Source organism: Solanum dulcamara, chromosome 2 (assembly GCF_947179165.1).
Source record: "Solanum dulcamara chromosome 2, daSolDulc1.2, whole genome shotgun sequence".
NCBI classification, from domain to species: Eukaryota; Viridiplantae; Streptophyta; class Magnoliopsida; order Solanales; family Solanaceae; genus Solanum; species Solanum dulcamara.
Window position 1 is genome coordinate 10840387 of NC_077238.1, and position 15323 is coordinate 10855709.

General features: G+C 34.6%; 1 protein-coding gene across 1 annotated transcript; it reads left to right on the top strand.

The window, feature by feature from the left end:
- The first annotated feature begins 6181 nt into the window (after window positions 1–6181).
- LOC129880307 (protein NRT1/ PTR FAMILY 1.2-like) lies at window positions 6182–9109 on the top strand. Its single transcript, XM_055954281.1, has 4 exons — window positions 6182–6332; window positions 6421–6638; window positions 7402–7958; window positions 8101–9109. Exons 1-4 carry the CDS (start codon window positions 6209–6211, stop codon window positions 8999–9001), a joined length of 1800 nt encoding a protein of 599 aa, XP_055810256.1. The 5' UTR covers window positions 6182–6208; the 3' UTR covers window positions 9002–9109.
- Window positions 9110–15323: the final 6214 nt, after the last annotated feature.

A 15323-nucleotide genomic window follows, 5' to 3' on the forward strand; every position in this document is an offset into this window, starting at 1 on the left:
AAATCAAATCCCATAATCAACAATGAGCAAATGACAATTTCATCAAGTTCACAATCACATTAAGGTTGTCATAATATTTCGTCGAATTCACATCAAGTTCAAGTCCAGAAGTTCACGTTTTCAGTCACAATCATAGTACATATTGCCTTTTTATTATATCCGATCTTTCATTAAGCATAATTCACATGATTAAAGTCCCAAACCTCATTCCCATTACTCCTCAACATACATACTAAAGAAAGTTTAAGGATTCTACAAGATTTACGGGGTTTTAGAAGTTCACTTGCCTCAATTCAAGTACAAACTACTCCGAGACTCGGGTCTTCCCCTTTCGTCGAGTATCTAAATCAACAAAATCTATTCAAATATGAATTCTCAATAAAAATACGAGCACAATGACACCCAAATCATCAATTTAGAATTCGGGCTAAAATCAATCCAAAATCCCAATTTCATAAACGAAGGGTAAATCTAAAAACATTTACATGAAAATAGTCCCCAAAGTAATTGGAATCCATTGGTGAAAATCAATTCAAAAAAGGGGTTGAAATCAATTCATAATCATTAATTTTACTAAAATTCATGTTCTTGAGAAAATCTCCAATATCCGAATTCAAAACTCTGACTCAAATCTTGAAAAATATCTTATTCATGCTTAGGAAAGTTCAAATATGAAATTTCATCGAAAATGGAGTTAAAATCGACCTTGAAATGTCAATAAACTTTAACTTTACCGAAAAAACTTCAAATTATACACAATAAATATGATGAAAATAATTAATGAATCAACAAGTTAATGCCAAATCAGTTTACCCATAACATAAGGATCCTAAATATACTTTTTTCATCAAAAACGGAGTCCAATTTGATAAAACTTTAATTTTCCCAAGAAATTTACGGATAGAAAAAGAAAACCATATGAAGAAATCATGAAAAAATGTCAAATTGAGGATTGGATACTAACCCCATATGAACTCAAGAAGAAATCCGCAAGAATCACTCCATTTCAAATTTTAAAACTACCGATATGCTCAAAATTCCAAATTAACGTAGTATGAAATTTATATACATGTATAACAATATTTTGCACCAGAAATCAACAACTTAACTTTTCACTAAAAGAGTCGTAGCTTCCTCATACGGTACCAAAATGACCCAATTATTTTTTTAAAATGTTTTAAATAATGATATGGACCTGCTTGTTTAACCGAAACTCAATTTTGTGCTTGTTTACTCAATTAAATATTATTTCTGCTCGATAAATATTTATTTAATATTTTGTGATAAAAGTCCAATCTCGGCTTAGCGAAAATACATCAAAATTTGCAAATCAATCCTACAATTTATGCCTAAACTTTTAGAAGTTTCAAAATATTTTTTCGATTTTTAAAACTAATAATGAACCTTTTAGTTGACTTATTTTGCTGCAACAACGTCAAATCACCCAAAAAGATTCGAAACTCATCCAAAAATTGTTCGGAACCTTCCGAACACAAAATAAGTATGGTACTAGCTTGAAAATGATGTTTCGGACTCAAAGAAACCACGAAAACACCAAAATGAAATCACTTTAATCCAATGTTAACCAAATTCATTTTAACTTAAGAATCTCCAAATTTCCAAATAATGACATGAAAAATTCATCCAAAAGTTTCGGGAACTGAACCAAGCCTTCAACTAAACTAAATATCACCATTCAGACATAGTAGAATCATCAAAACTCAAAAATGACCTTCCTAACTTCAAACATTAACTAAAGTCAAACTTTAGCTTTAACTTTTCTCACATCTCGTCTAGTAGCTCAAAATCAAACTAAAAGCTTTGGGACCCAAATAACAATCCATATAGACCAAAAAAACCATATTCTGAAGCTAACGTGTCACGACCCAACCTTGTAGGTCATGACCGGTGCCCGAACTGGACACTCATGTGTATCCTTGCTAACTATAAGTAAACCTGTCTCCTATTTGAGTCATAGCATGCCAACAGGCAAGACAATATATAAGTCGATAAGGCTATTGTAACATATAGGCACAACTGTTCAACAAACACGATAATATATAAGCCGACAAGGCTGCCATGACAAAGGGAATGTCCCAAAACATAAATCTTATAGGCACCACTGTACACACACACATATACAACCCACATACATATCCACAGACCTCTAAGAGTAAGAACAGTAACATAAGGCAGGACAGGGCCCCCGCCGTACCCATGAATAAGTAAATATATACATCGAGGATTAATACCAAAACTAGGCTCCGGCACAATAGAGCGCTTCTGAACTGCTGAGTAGAACTCCTACACTGATGGATCCTTAGAGTGTGTATCTATACCTGCGGGCATGAACGCAGCCCTCCGAGAAAGGAGGGTCAGTACGACATATGTACTGAGTATGTAAAGCATAGACATCATAAGAAAATTACAGTTGGCGTAGGGATGCAGGGGCAAGTATGACATCTAATCATTTACTGTACCTGCAGCTTATAACATAAAGTCGTACATACTATCATCACGTACTGTATCCGGCCCGTTTGGGAACTTGGTGTAACAACTACATCGCTCTGTTATCATAAGCATCTATATACTATTAGTGTTATCGTATATAGTAATGCCGAGGAACGTTCGATCCGATCCACATATTATATAGTAATGCCGAGGAACGTTCAGCCCGATCCATATATTATATAGTAATACCGAGGAACATTCGGTCCGATCCATTTATTATATTATAATATCGAGGAACGTTTGGTCTGATCCACATATTATATTATAATGCCGAGAAATGTTTGGTCCGATCCACATATTATATACCGTACTCAGCCCTTTATAGGACTCGGTGTCATAATCATCATATACCGTACTCGTCCCTTTATGAGACTTGGTGTCATAATTATCATATACCGTACCCGGCCCTTTATGGAACTCAGTGTCACAATCATTATATATCGTACCCGACCCTTTATGGGACTCGGTGTCATAATCATTATATACCATACCCGTCCTTTTATAGGACTCGGTGAAAGATGTATTACAGTATACACGAATAAAGTAGTGAGTAAACATATACAATCTAAATCATTATCAGAGACTCGACAATGTAAGAAGATTAAGCTATCGTCTAAGCACCAGAATAGTAGTGTAGCCATCTCGGGTGCCTTCTAAATGCCATTAAGGCCGATATCACTTAGGATCTCGGGGACCCTAGACATATACTAAAGTAATACTAACAGTTCATAAAATCAGGGATACCCGTCGTCACATAGTCCTTAGGACTAGGAGCTTATGCATCCAGTACTTCTCAACCTATGGAGTTTAAGAAAAGTAGTTCAACTTACTACGCGAGTTTGACATTCAGAAGTGAATAAGAGATACGAATTACATTTAGAACTTAAGAGTGGAGTTACCCCAGAGCTTGTATCATATTTTACTTACAATTAGTACATGCCAAACGAAGAGAAATAATAAGCTTTACCTAGTCTCTACTTTTCCTCAAGGAGTCATCATTTACATATATCGTACCCGGCCCGTCATGGGCTCGGTATCATAACCTTCTTATTGTATTACCTTACCATCATAGCACCACACTTGTGTCAAAGACATATCAAGAGGAAAGAAGGGTAGCTCTACGTACTTATGCCAAAACATGCCAAGAGAAAGGAGATAACTTCACATACTTACTACTCTCTATCATATAGAAGCCTTGAGAGGAAATAACTCAACTAGTATAGGAATTATACCATCGAGATGTGAATAAGACTTATTAGTCATACTTGGAGTTCTATGAATGAAATTATCCCCACATTTCGTATATCAATCACTTAAGGCTAATACATGCCAAAAGAAAAGAAGGATAGCTTTGCATACCTCTTATAGATTACTCTTACACGTTCTCCTTGTCGTCTATTGAACCTATTTAACATGAAAGTAATACTAAGGTTAATTACCTTTCACTTTTCAATTTCCAACTCTACACCCAAGTACTCATAGGAGTTATTTCCTTATCTATTACCCTCGACTAGTTTGTTACTAGTTCCAAATCTATCGAAAATCGAGCAGCATCTCCTTTATAACTTCAACATCCCCGAGATTTCAACTCGGCCATAATATCAACAACCATACCAACAACAAAAACCAGCAGCATATTTACAAGTAAATCACTTCAACCTTACACAATACAAGCTCCAAACAACTAGCTCCAAACTACGATACAAAAATAGAGTTTTTAATCTTTTTTCGCAAAATATTTAACCATACCAAATTGAGGGTCGTGTGGATGTAACCAGAAGCACCCACACCCTTTTTAAAATACTTTAAAGACCTGCAACACTCAACCCAACTAACTGCACCCGCAGCACCACAACGACAACACACTACTCAACTTCGATTTAGCTATAACCACTTCAATTTAGTTTCTTTCTAACGTCAAGCATCCTTATGCAATTTTTCCACTTCCAACCTTATTTAAGACATGTATTACACCTCATAACAACATCATAAACTCCAGTTCAAAAGAAAAAACCTTACTTTGCCCAAAACTCACCAAACTCGCCAAAACTTGCCTCGGAAGTTCCTTTAGCGCGATTAAAACTTTGTGGCTGTTTGATAACATTTTGGGATGCTCCAAAACATAAATTTTCATTACTAACACCTTCATAACATCGTGGTACACCCTAGATAATTAATTCAGGGAACAAAAACGGAGAACTTACCTCTTTTTCTCCCCACAACCGAAGCTCTTTCTTCTCTCTAGCTCAAGTTTCTCTTCTCTTTTCTTCTAGACTTTTCTTGAATTTTTTTGATAAATATGAACCTTAAAGGATAAGGATGACTTAAAAAGTCATCAAACATATATATATAGGCTACTTTAGGGGTGACACATGTCAACCCCTAAGTTATGATACATGTCAAGCCCTCGTTGGGCCAACACACCACCCCCTCTAACCTTGGGCTGCCATGTGGCATATGGGACCCACCCCTTTGCTGCAGCTTCTGCCACATGGCACTCCCTCATGCTGCCATGTGGCACTCTCTCATGGAATGCCACGTGCCGCTTTCTTTTCCTCCTCGTGGGTTCGCAATCCCATCTTACTTTACGAACCTATGTAATCCTTGATACATAAGCTTGGTATGTACTCAAGTAGCTTAAGTATGTAAGATTTTCAAATTGGTAGCTTACGTAAGTAAGTCGAGTCCTACGACTCATTACTTGGCCTCCAACTCTTTTCGGATTCTCATAACCATATTTTCAATCTTCCCTTCTATGGGGTGTCACATTCTCCTTTTCTTAGAGTTGTTTGATAACGTTATAGATTATCCGGCTCACATGGTAATCCTTAAGAAGCTTACGAACTTTAAAAAAAAAAAACTTGAGAACCTTAAGAAGTTCAAGAAACTTAAGAAGCTTAAAAACCTTTCAAGAAACTCAAAAACCTCTCAAGGTACAAAAGTCTTTCAAGATACAAAAGTACGGGGTATAACATAACGGAACTCTCAGAATTTCATTCTAAGCTTCCTATCACCAAATGTTGAGTTTGGTCAACTATCTCATGCTTTCAACTTTTGAAACAACAAAACTCTATCAAAACTCATCTAAATAACTCAAGACCTGAGCCAATAGTCTTACTAACCCAAAAGTCATGTTCTGGAGTTGATGGAATTGACAAAAATTCCAATTTGAGCGTCCGAACTCCGAATATTGACCAAAATCAAACTTTAGCCTAAATTCACTTAAACTTTCAACTTAAGGGTCAACTCCAAATATCGACTCCGAAATTGAAAACGACAATACTTCTAAACCTAATTCTGCATTCCAGAGCTGACGAAACTGACAGAATTTCATTATGAGACTCGTAACTCCGATTGTCACTAAAAATCACTTTTAACAACTAAAGTCTTCAAAACTTGAAAACTTCCAAGAATCACAACTTTTCGATAAAATTTCAAAATCAACTTCGCAAACTGATCAAACATGACTCTGGACAACTATTGAAAAGGATAGAATGGTAATTTTCCAAAAAATTACAAAAATGATGTTCAGGATCGTTACAACTAAATTTAAATTATTATATTTAGTTAGTGTCAATTCAATTTTTTTAAAAAAAGAAGTTAAAAAAGGGGGACCAATGGATGACTATTTTTTGTAAATCGAGGCGAATACTTAACGTATTTTGGAAGCATCTGATTTAAGGCGAGGAACGTGGATATGGGATCTAATCCTATATTAAAGCAAAGAAGCAAACAGAGAGTGGTAGTGAAAATGGGCACAGAAACACAAGTTGAAGAGAAGCCAAGAAAGGGTGGTCTTAGAACCATGCCTTTCATCATTAGTACTACTCTTGTATTTTCTTTAATTAAATTGTTTGCAATGAGTTAAGTACTAATTATTGCAATTTCATTTTTTGTTTTTGTTTTCAGTGAATGAATCATTTGAAAGGCTAGCAAGTTATGGTTCACAAACAAATATGATAATCTACTTGATGACATATTATAACATGAGTGCTGCCACTGGTACTAGCATTCTTGGAATATGGAATGCACTTTCAAGTGGATTGGCCATTGTTGGGGCCATTATTGCTGATTCTTACTGTGGTCGGTTTAGAGCTGTTGCCTATGGATCCATCTTCACTTTTATTGTGAGTTGTGCCATTTCAACAATTTGAACATGTTTTTCTTTGCAATATTAATTGTTAAAGTAGATCTGGATCCCATGTAGTCCAGAATGATGAATGATGAATTTTAGAGTACGAAACTTCTGAGATAGTCCAAGTTTGTTGAGATCTCCAATTTCTATTGGAAATCTTACAAAAAATATAGAGAAGTCTTGAAAGCTCGAGGCGTGTAAATAATAATGTCTGTCTTAAGGATTTTTACTCAGTATAAATGCAACAAATTCTTCTAGTACAAAACTAGGAGGTAATATCTAACAAAGATTAATAAAAGAAAAATCCACATAAGAGAGATAAGTGACAGAGTATCTCTGTTCTATCACCAAAAGTGAAGCTGAAGGAGAATATATAGACCTTCAAAATGGGTCTAACTTTCTGATTCCAAGATAATTCAAGGCCCAGAAAATTGTTTTCTTTTTCAGATATTATACCGATTTTTTCAACAGTTTGTTGTGTAAATAATGAACAAGCACTTATCAATATATAATGATAAGGAGACAAGCATTTTACTTCCAATATTGGCAGGGAAGTTATGCTTGCGTAGCACTTACCAAGTAAATCTCTTCTACTTGTCGTCTCGACTCCGAAATCACAGCCCTCACCACTTCGTTTATGTTATTGTTAGGACAACATCACAGGTCATAGGCAAAAACTGCTGCTAATTATATAAATATCATATCTTTCGTCCCCTTCACGTATGGCTACAAAGTTTAACATTCTTCTTCAACAGGGAATGATTATTCTATGGCTCACAGCCATGATTCCACAACTGACGTCTTTACGCTGCTCTCAATTCCAACATGTTTGTAATGGAACAACAGCATTCCAATTTGCTGTTCTATTTTCATCTTTTGCATTTATGTCCGTTGGAGCTGGTTTTGTTAGACCTTGTTCTATAATATTTGGTGCTGATCAATTGGAAGAAAGCGGCAACCCCGAGAACAAGAAGCTTGTTGATAGCTATTTCAACTGGTACTATGCTAGCACAGGGATTTCAACTATTTTTGCAGTTACTATTATCATGTATATTCAAGATCGTTATGGTTGGCAAATTGGCTTTGGTATCCCTGTTATCCTCATGTTTTTGTCTGTCTCAACGTTCCTGATCGGTTCTCCTCTTTATATAAAAGTGAAAGCTAAAGATGCAGAAAACTTGGTCATAGGATTGTTTCAAGCAGTCGTAGCAGCTTTTAGGAAAAGAAATACCCGTCTTCCATTGACTGATTGTGATGACTACTATCGTTGGCCACTTGAATCAGAGGTCTTGACGCCATCAAAGGACTTCAGGTCAGTGTTTCCTTCTTTTTACCAATGGCACTTCCATTGTCAATATACCTAGAATGCTATGCAATTTGTCTGAAGCAATCAAAGAGGCGAAGATTTTATGATATTGCAGTTCATTGGCATATGATTTTATTGTATGTTATAGGTGTTTAAATAGAGCTTGCATGATTCAAGATCCTCAAAGAGATTTGAATCCTGATGGATCAGCTTCAAATCCATGGAATCTATGTAGTTTGGAACAAGTTGAATCACTGAAGGCTCTTATTAGAGTACTTCCTATGTGGTCCACCTGTTTCATGATCTTTGTGGACATGAATGTATTCGCATTTTCCGTACTTCAAACATCGACCATGGATAGACATATCTTCCGGCACTTTGAAATACCAGCAGCATCATTCAGTGTGTTCCTGATTATTGCTTTAACAATCTGGATTACTTTCTACGACCGTGTTTTGGTTCCTTTGCTATCAAAATATACTGGGCGACCAAGAGGGCTTAGTCCTTTCACCCGAATGGGGATTGGTTTAGTAATCTCCTGTATGTCTATGGCATTGTCAGCAATAACAGAAAGCATAAGACGACAAAGGGCAATAGAGGAAGGGCATGAGGACGACCCAAATGCTTTAGTGAATATGTCTGCTATGTGGTTTGTGCCACAGTATGCACTACTTGGAGTGGCTGAGGCTGCTCATGCAGTTGGGCAGATTGAGTTCTTCTACGCCCAATTACCCAAAAGCATGTCCAGCATCGCAGCAGCTATGTACACTGTTGGGACTGCTATGTCGAGTTTGGTTGGAAGTATTCTGGTGAGTAGTGTGGATTGGCTTTCATCAACCGGAGGTAAAACGAGCTGGCTTTCTAGCAATATTAATAGGGGTCACCTGGATTACTATTTCTGGCTGCTTGCTTTTTTGAGTTTGCTCAACTTCTTCTATTTTATGGTCGTCTGCCGATTTTATGAACCTGACAATGATGGGGGCAGTAGGTTATGTCATGAGGCCGAAGATAAAGAATGTGATTATAGGCTTTTACCTGAATCTTCATGATATGTTGTAATGCATTGTTGAATGATGCAACTACTACTAAGTAAGTTAGCCAATTAAGTGTTTCTATATGTTTAGACCTCTACATATATATTTTGAAGTATCCTGTGACTTTTCCTTGGACAAAAATGTGAACATATTATAAAACAAATTAAACTTAACAAATTAATAAGAGATAATACGAGAAAGAGAGAATAGAGAGAATTTCAATGTATTTTGTGTGTTTTCTTACACACTGCAAATGGCTATTTATAGTCAAAATACAGCTGAAGATAAGGGAGAAAGAAAAGATAACAACAAAGTGGGGCCCATTATATGGAGCATCCACTATCAAATTATAATATAATACTCTTCCTTGAATGTCAATGTAAAAGAAAAATTTTAGTGAAAGAACAAATATATATAGTTATTGTGAACACCCATTAGTGTTGTGCCTCGTTAAAACCTTACTAGGAAAAACCCAATGGAAAAAAGCCTAGTGAAGGAAAAAGAGTACACACGTCTAGTAATACGTCTTGAGTGCTGCCTCATTAAAAACCTTACCAGAAAAACTCAATGTAACAAAATCTTATTTAAGGAAAAAAGTGTACAGCGCGTATTTTACTCCCCCTGATAAAAACTTCATTTAATATTTTGGAGACGACGCATTCCAATCATATATCTTAGCTTCTCAAAAGTTGATGTTGGTAATGCCTTTGTGAATAAATCTGTAAGATTATCACTCGAATGAACTTGTTGAATATCAATATCACCATTTTTTTGGAGATCACGTGTGAAGAATAATTTTGGTGAAATATGTTTCGTTCTGTCTCCTTTTATGAAGCCACCTTTCAATTGAGCTATGCAAGCGACATTGTCTTCGAATATAACTGTGGCTACTTTGACATTATTTTTCAGGTTGCATCTTTCTTTGATGAACTGTATCATCAATCTCAACCACACACATTCTCTACTTGCTTCATTAATTGATATTATTTCAGTATGATTTGAAGAAGTAGCAGCAATAGATTTCTTTGTAGATTGCCATGATATAACAGTTCCTCCGTATGTACATAAATAGCCTGTCTGAGATTGAGCTTTATGTGAGTCTGATTAATAACCTGCATCTGCATAATCAATAAGGTCTGCACAATATTTGTTAGTATGAAACAAACGCATATCAATGGCACCTTTTAGATATCGCAAAATATGTTTGATATCGTTTCAATGTCTCCGCGTTGGGGATGAACTATACTTTGCCAGCAAACTAACAAAAAATATTATATAAGGCCTTGTTGCATTAGCAAGATATATAAGTGCACCAATAGAACTGAGATATGGTACTTTAGGACCAAGAAGATCTTCATTCTCTTCTGGAGGTCGAAATGAATCTTTGTCCACTTCAAGTGGTCGAACAACCATTGGAGTACTTAATGGATGTGCTTTGTCCATGTAAAATCATTTTAAGATTTTCTCACTGTAGGCAGATTGGTAGACAAAGACCCCGTCTGCTAAATATTCAATTTGCAGGCCCAGACAAAGTTTTGTCTGTCCAAGATCTTTCATCTCAAATTCTTTCTTTCGATATTCAATCGCCTTTTGGACCTCTTCAGGGGTTCCAATGAGATTTATGTCATCAACATAAACAGCGAATATAACAAACTCTGATTTCGTTTTCTTAATAAAAACACATGGACAAATGACATCATTTATATAACCTTCATTTATCAAGTACTCATTAAGACGATTATATCATATACGCCCGGATTGTTTCAGACTATATAATGATCTTTGCAATTTGATTGAGTACATATCCCAAGACTTAGTACATGCTTCTGGGAATTTTAATACTTCTGGAATTTTCATGTAAATTGCATTATCAAGTGAACTATAAAGGTAAGCTGTAACTACATCCATTAGATGTATTTCAAGATTTTTATGTACAGTTAGACTGATGAGATATCAAAAAGTTATTTCATCCATAACAGGTGAATATGTTTCTTCATATTTGATTCTGGGTCTTTGAGAGAATCCTTGTACAACAAGGCGTGCCTATCTTATAATTTCATTTCTCTCATTTCGTTTTCGCACAAAAATTTATTTATAGCCAACTAGTTTTATACCTTCAGTGGTTTGGAATGCAGGTCCAAAAACCTCACGTTTAGCAAGTGAATCTAATTCTGATTGAATTGTCTTTTTCCATTCGAGCCAATTACATCTACGTTGACATTCTTCGATGGATTTAAGCTCAAGACTTTAATTATTTTGCATAAGGTTAAGTGCAACATTATATGCAAAAATATTATCCATCATAATTTTCGATCGATCTAAATTTATCTCATCACCGGTAGATTAAAAGTTCTTCATTCACTTGAGTCTCGGGTTCACTGATTTCTTCAGGAATATCAGGATTACTCAAATCTTGACCTTCTTCATGAGGTTCTTTTGTAGTATCATCTTTATTATTTCTCACGCTTCTTTTTCTAGGATTTTTATCCTTTGAATTCAATGGTTTACCACGCTTCATACGTGTTTGGAATTCAGAAATTATGATACTAGTAGATGATCCTTTTGGGACATCAATCTGGATAGGCACATTCACTGCGAGGATATGAGACTTAGTTATCCGTTTCAAATCAGTAAATGCATCTGGTATTTGATTTGCTATGTTCTGTAAGTGGATGATCTTCTGGACCTCCTACTCATATGTGCGGGTACGTAGATCAAAATGAGATAGTGATAAAACTTTTCACGCAATTTCTCTTTTGGGATCTTTTTTCTCTCCTCCTAATTGCGGAAAAGTTATTTCATCAAATCGACAATCTACAAATCTAGCAGTAAATAAGTCTTCTGTCAACGGTTCAAGTAGCAAATTATGGAGGGTGAGTAAAACCCAACATATATGCCCAACCTTCGTTGAGGGCCCATCTTTGTACGTTGTGGTGGTGCTACAGGCACATATACCGTACAACCAAAATTCGTAAATGGGCTATATTTGGCTCAGGACCAAATACTAATTGTAACGGAGAATATTTATTATAATTTATCAGTCTGAGTCGTACAAGTGCTGGTGCATGTAAGATAGCATGACCCCAAATAGTAATCGACAATTTTATTTTCATAAGTAGAGGTATTGCTATCAATTGTAGGCGCTTGATAAATGACTTTGCAAGGTCATTTTGAGTATGAACAATAAAATGTTTAATTTTTATCCCAATTGATAAGCAATAATCATCAAAAGCTTGGGATGTAAATTCTCCAGCATTATCAAAGCGAATAGCTTTAATTGGATAATCTGGGAATTGCGCTCTTAATCTTATTAATTGTGCTAACAACTTCACAAACGTCAAGTTGCAAGATAATAAGAGGTACACATGAAACCATCTTGATGATGCATCTATTAAGACCATAAAATATCTAAACAATCCACTAGGTGTATGAATAGGTCCACATATATTCCCATGTATATGCTCTAAAAATCTAGGAGATTCGATGCCAACCTTCAGGGTTGATGATCTGGCAATTAATTTTCCTTGATAACAAGCAGCAAATGGAAATTCATCAATCGTAAGAATCTTTAGGTTCTTTAACGGATGTTCAGCTCAATTTTCAAGAATTCGTCTCATCATTATTGATCCAGGATGACCTATTCGGTCATGTCATAGCACAAATATATTTAGATCAATAAACTTGTAGTTTACAATCAAATGTGCTTCAATTGCACTAATTTTTTCATAATATAGGCTTGAGACAATCTTGGATATACCAAGTTATTTAATATTCATTTCATTTAGTGTCTCAATATGATATCCATTTCTACGGATATCTTTAAAACTTAACAAGTTTCTTGGGAATTTAGAAGAGAATAATGCATCTTCTATAACAATTTGTGTCCCCTTAGGCAGCAATATAGTAGCTCTTCCGGAGCCTTCAGTCATTTTCAAATTACCAGAAATTGTAGTAACACTTGCTTTTCCTCTAAGCAAGTAGGAAAAATATTTCTTGTCTTTAAAAATGGCATGAGTCGTTCCACTATCAATTACACAAATATTCTCGTGATTGATCATTGATCCAAATAAAATTTAAGGCATATCCATATTTTTTTCAACAAGAAATAAAATAAACATTATAATTAAAACATGACTCATTATACAAATTTTATTTATTTATATGGATTAGAAAAATACAAACATATTACTTAATAAAGACAAATAAAAAGAAATTTATTTAAATATTATTAGGCTTATCAATATTCATATTTTCTTTTGAAAAGTTAAAGAAATTAACTACATCCAGATGCATAGGCTCATTATTATCTTCAGAGATAAAGTTTATCTCTGAATTATTTTATGTCCTCTTCAAAGATGTCTGATACAGCTGAACCAGATATTTTGATGATCGGCAGGTCCGTGACCAGTGTCCCATACCTCCACATCTATGACATATACTTTTTGAATTTTTCTTTGATAGAACTTCTGGCTTTTCACTCTTCTTTTTATATTACTGATTATTTCTCAGTGTCAGTCGAGCATCGTGATTATAATTTCTTCTTCGACCACGACCACGATCAAAACTATGGCCATGACCTCTCTCTTGTTGGTTATAGTTTGTCTGACTCACTTCAGGGAGTGACAAAGAACCAACGGGCCGACTATCATTTCCTTGTGCCGTTCAGCAATAAGAAAGTGAGAAAGTAATTCAGCAAAAAATTTTAAAACTATTTTCGCGATATTACTGCAAGAGCATATTCGCGGGTGGAAATGTAGAGTATTTTTTTTCAAGTTTGTCTTGCTCAGTGATTTCTTCTCCACATAAATTTAACTGTGCTATAATTCTAAAAAAGGCAGAATTATATTCAGTTATATTTTTAAAATCCATTAATCTCAAATTAAGCCAATCATGACGTGTCTATGGAAGGATGACCAACTTCAGGTGGTCATATCTTTCTTTTAGATTCTTTCACAGTTTAAGGGGGTCTTTTAATGTAAGGTACTGTAATTTTAATCCCTCGTCAAGATGGTGACAGAGAAATATCATGGCTTTGGCACGGTCTTGACTAGATGTCATATTGTCATCTTTGATGCTGTCTACCACACCCATCGATTCTAGATGTATTTCGGCATCTAGTACACATGATGAGTAGCCTTTTCCAAATATATCAAGAGCAACAAATTCAAGTTTAGAGATATTTGACATTTTAAGAAAATAAAATTCTTACCATGTTGTTACCTTCTTAAAATAGCTCAAAGTGATGGAGGCTTGTGTTGATAACGTGTTATAAAATAAACTAAACTTAGAAATTAATAAAAGATAGTACGAAAAAGAGAGAATGAAGAGAATTTCAATGTATTTTGTGTGTTTTCTTACACACTACAAATGACTATTTATAGCCAAAATCCAGCTGAAAATAAGGAAGAAAAAAAAGGATAAGCCACAAAGTGGGGGCCCATTATATGGAGCATCCACTATCAAATTATAATATAATAGAACATACATTTTGGAGACTTCCTAGTTTATAACACATTTTCTTTTGTCAAATGGAGGGTTAAGAAAATGATATTGGTGTTTTGGGCTTTTCTTTATTAAGTTGTGTTTAGAATTAATTAAGGGTCCGTTTAACATAAAAAATGTGAAATTTGAAAAAAATAGTATTTATTTGTAGGGTTACACACTACAAATGACTATTTATAGCCAAAATCCAGCTGAAAATAAGGAAGAAAAAAGGATAAGCCACAAAGTGGGGCCCATTATATGGAGCATTCACTATCAAATTATAATATAATAGAACATACATTTTGGAGACTTCCTAGTTTATAACACATTTTCTTTTGTCAAATGGAAGGTTAAGAAAATGATATTGGTGTTTTGGGCTTTTCTTTATTAAGTTATGTTTAGAATTAATTAAGGGTCTGTTTAACATAAAAAATGTGAAATTTGAAAAAAAAAATAGTATTTATTTTGAAGTTAAAAATGGTATTTGAATATTATAGTCGGGAACAAAAAAATAAATAATATTATAGTCGGGTTTTTCCATGAATGCATATTGAAGTTGTTTTTGAATGATTTGGAGTGAAAACAACTTTATAACATTTTCCAAATTCAAGTTGATGAGAGAAATCGGATGATAATGTTGTGATTTTTGACTGTGATAGTGAATTAATAATGATGTGTCTGTTCTTTTTCATTCATTTTTCATTTGATATAGAGAAATCAATGGTGATTTTAGAGCTTTCTTTTCCATTATATTTAGGCATAGATGTATTAATATGTAATGAAAAAGACATAAGTGTCAAAAACACACTTGAACTATCCTTTTTTTTTAATTTCATACCTAAACTATTAGGTG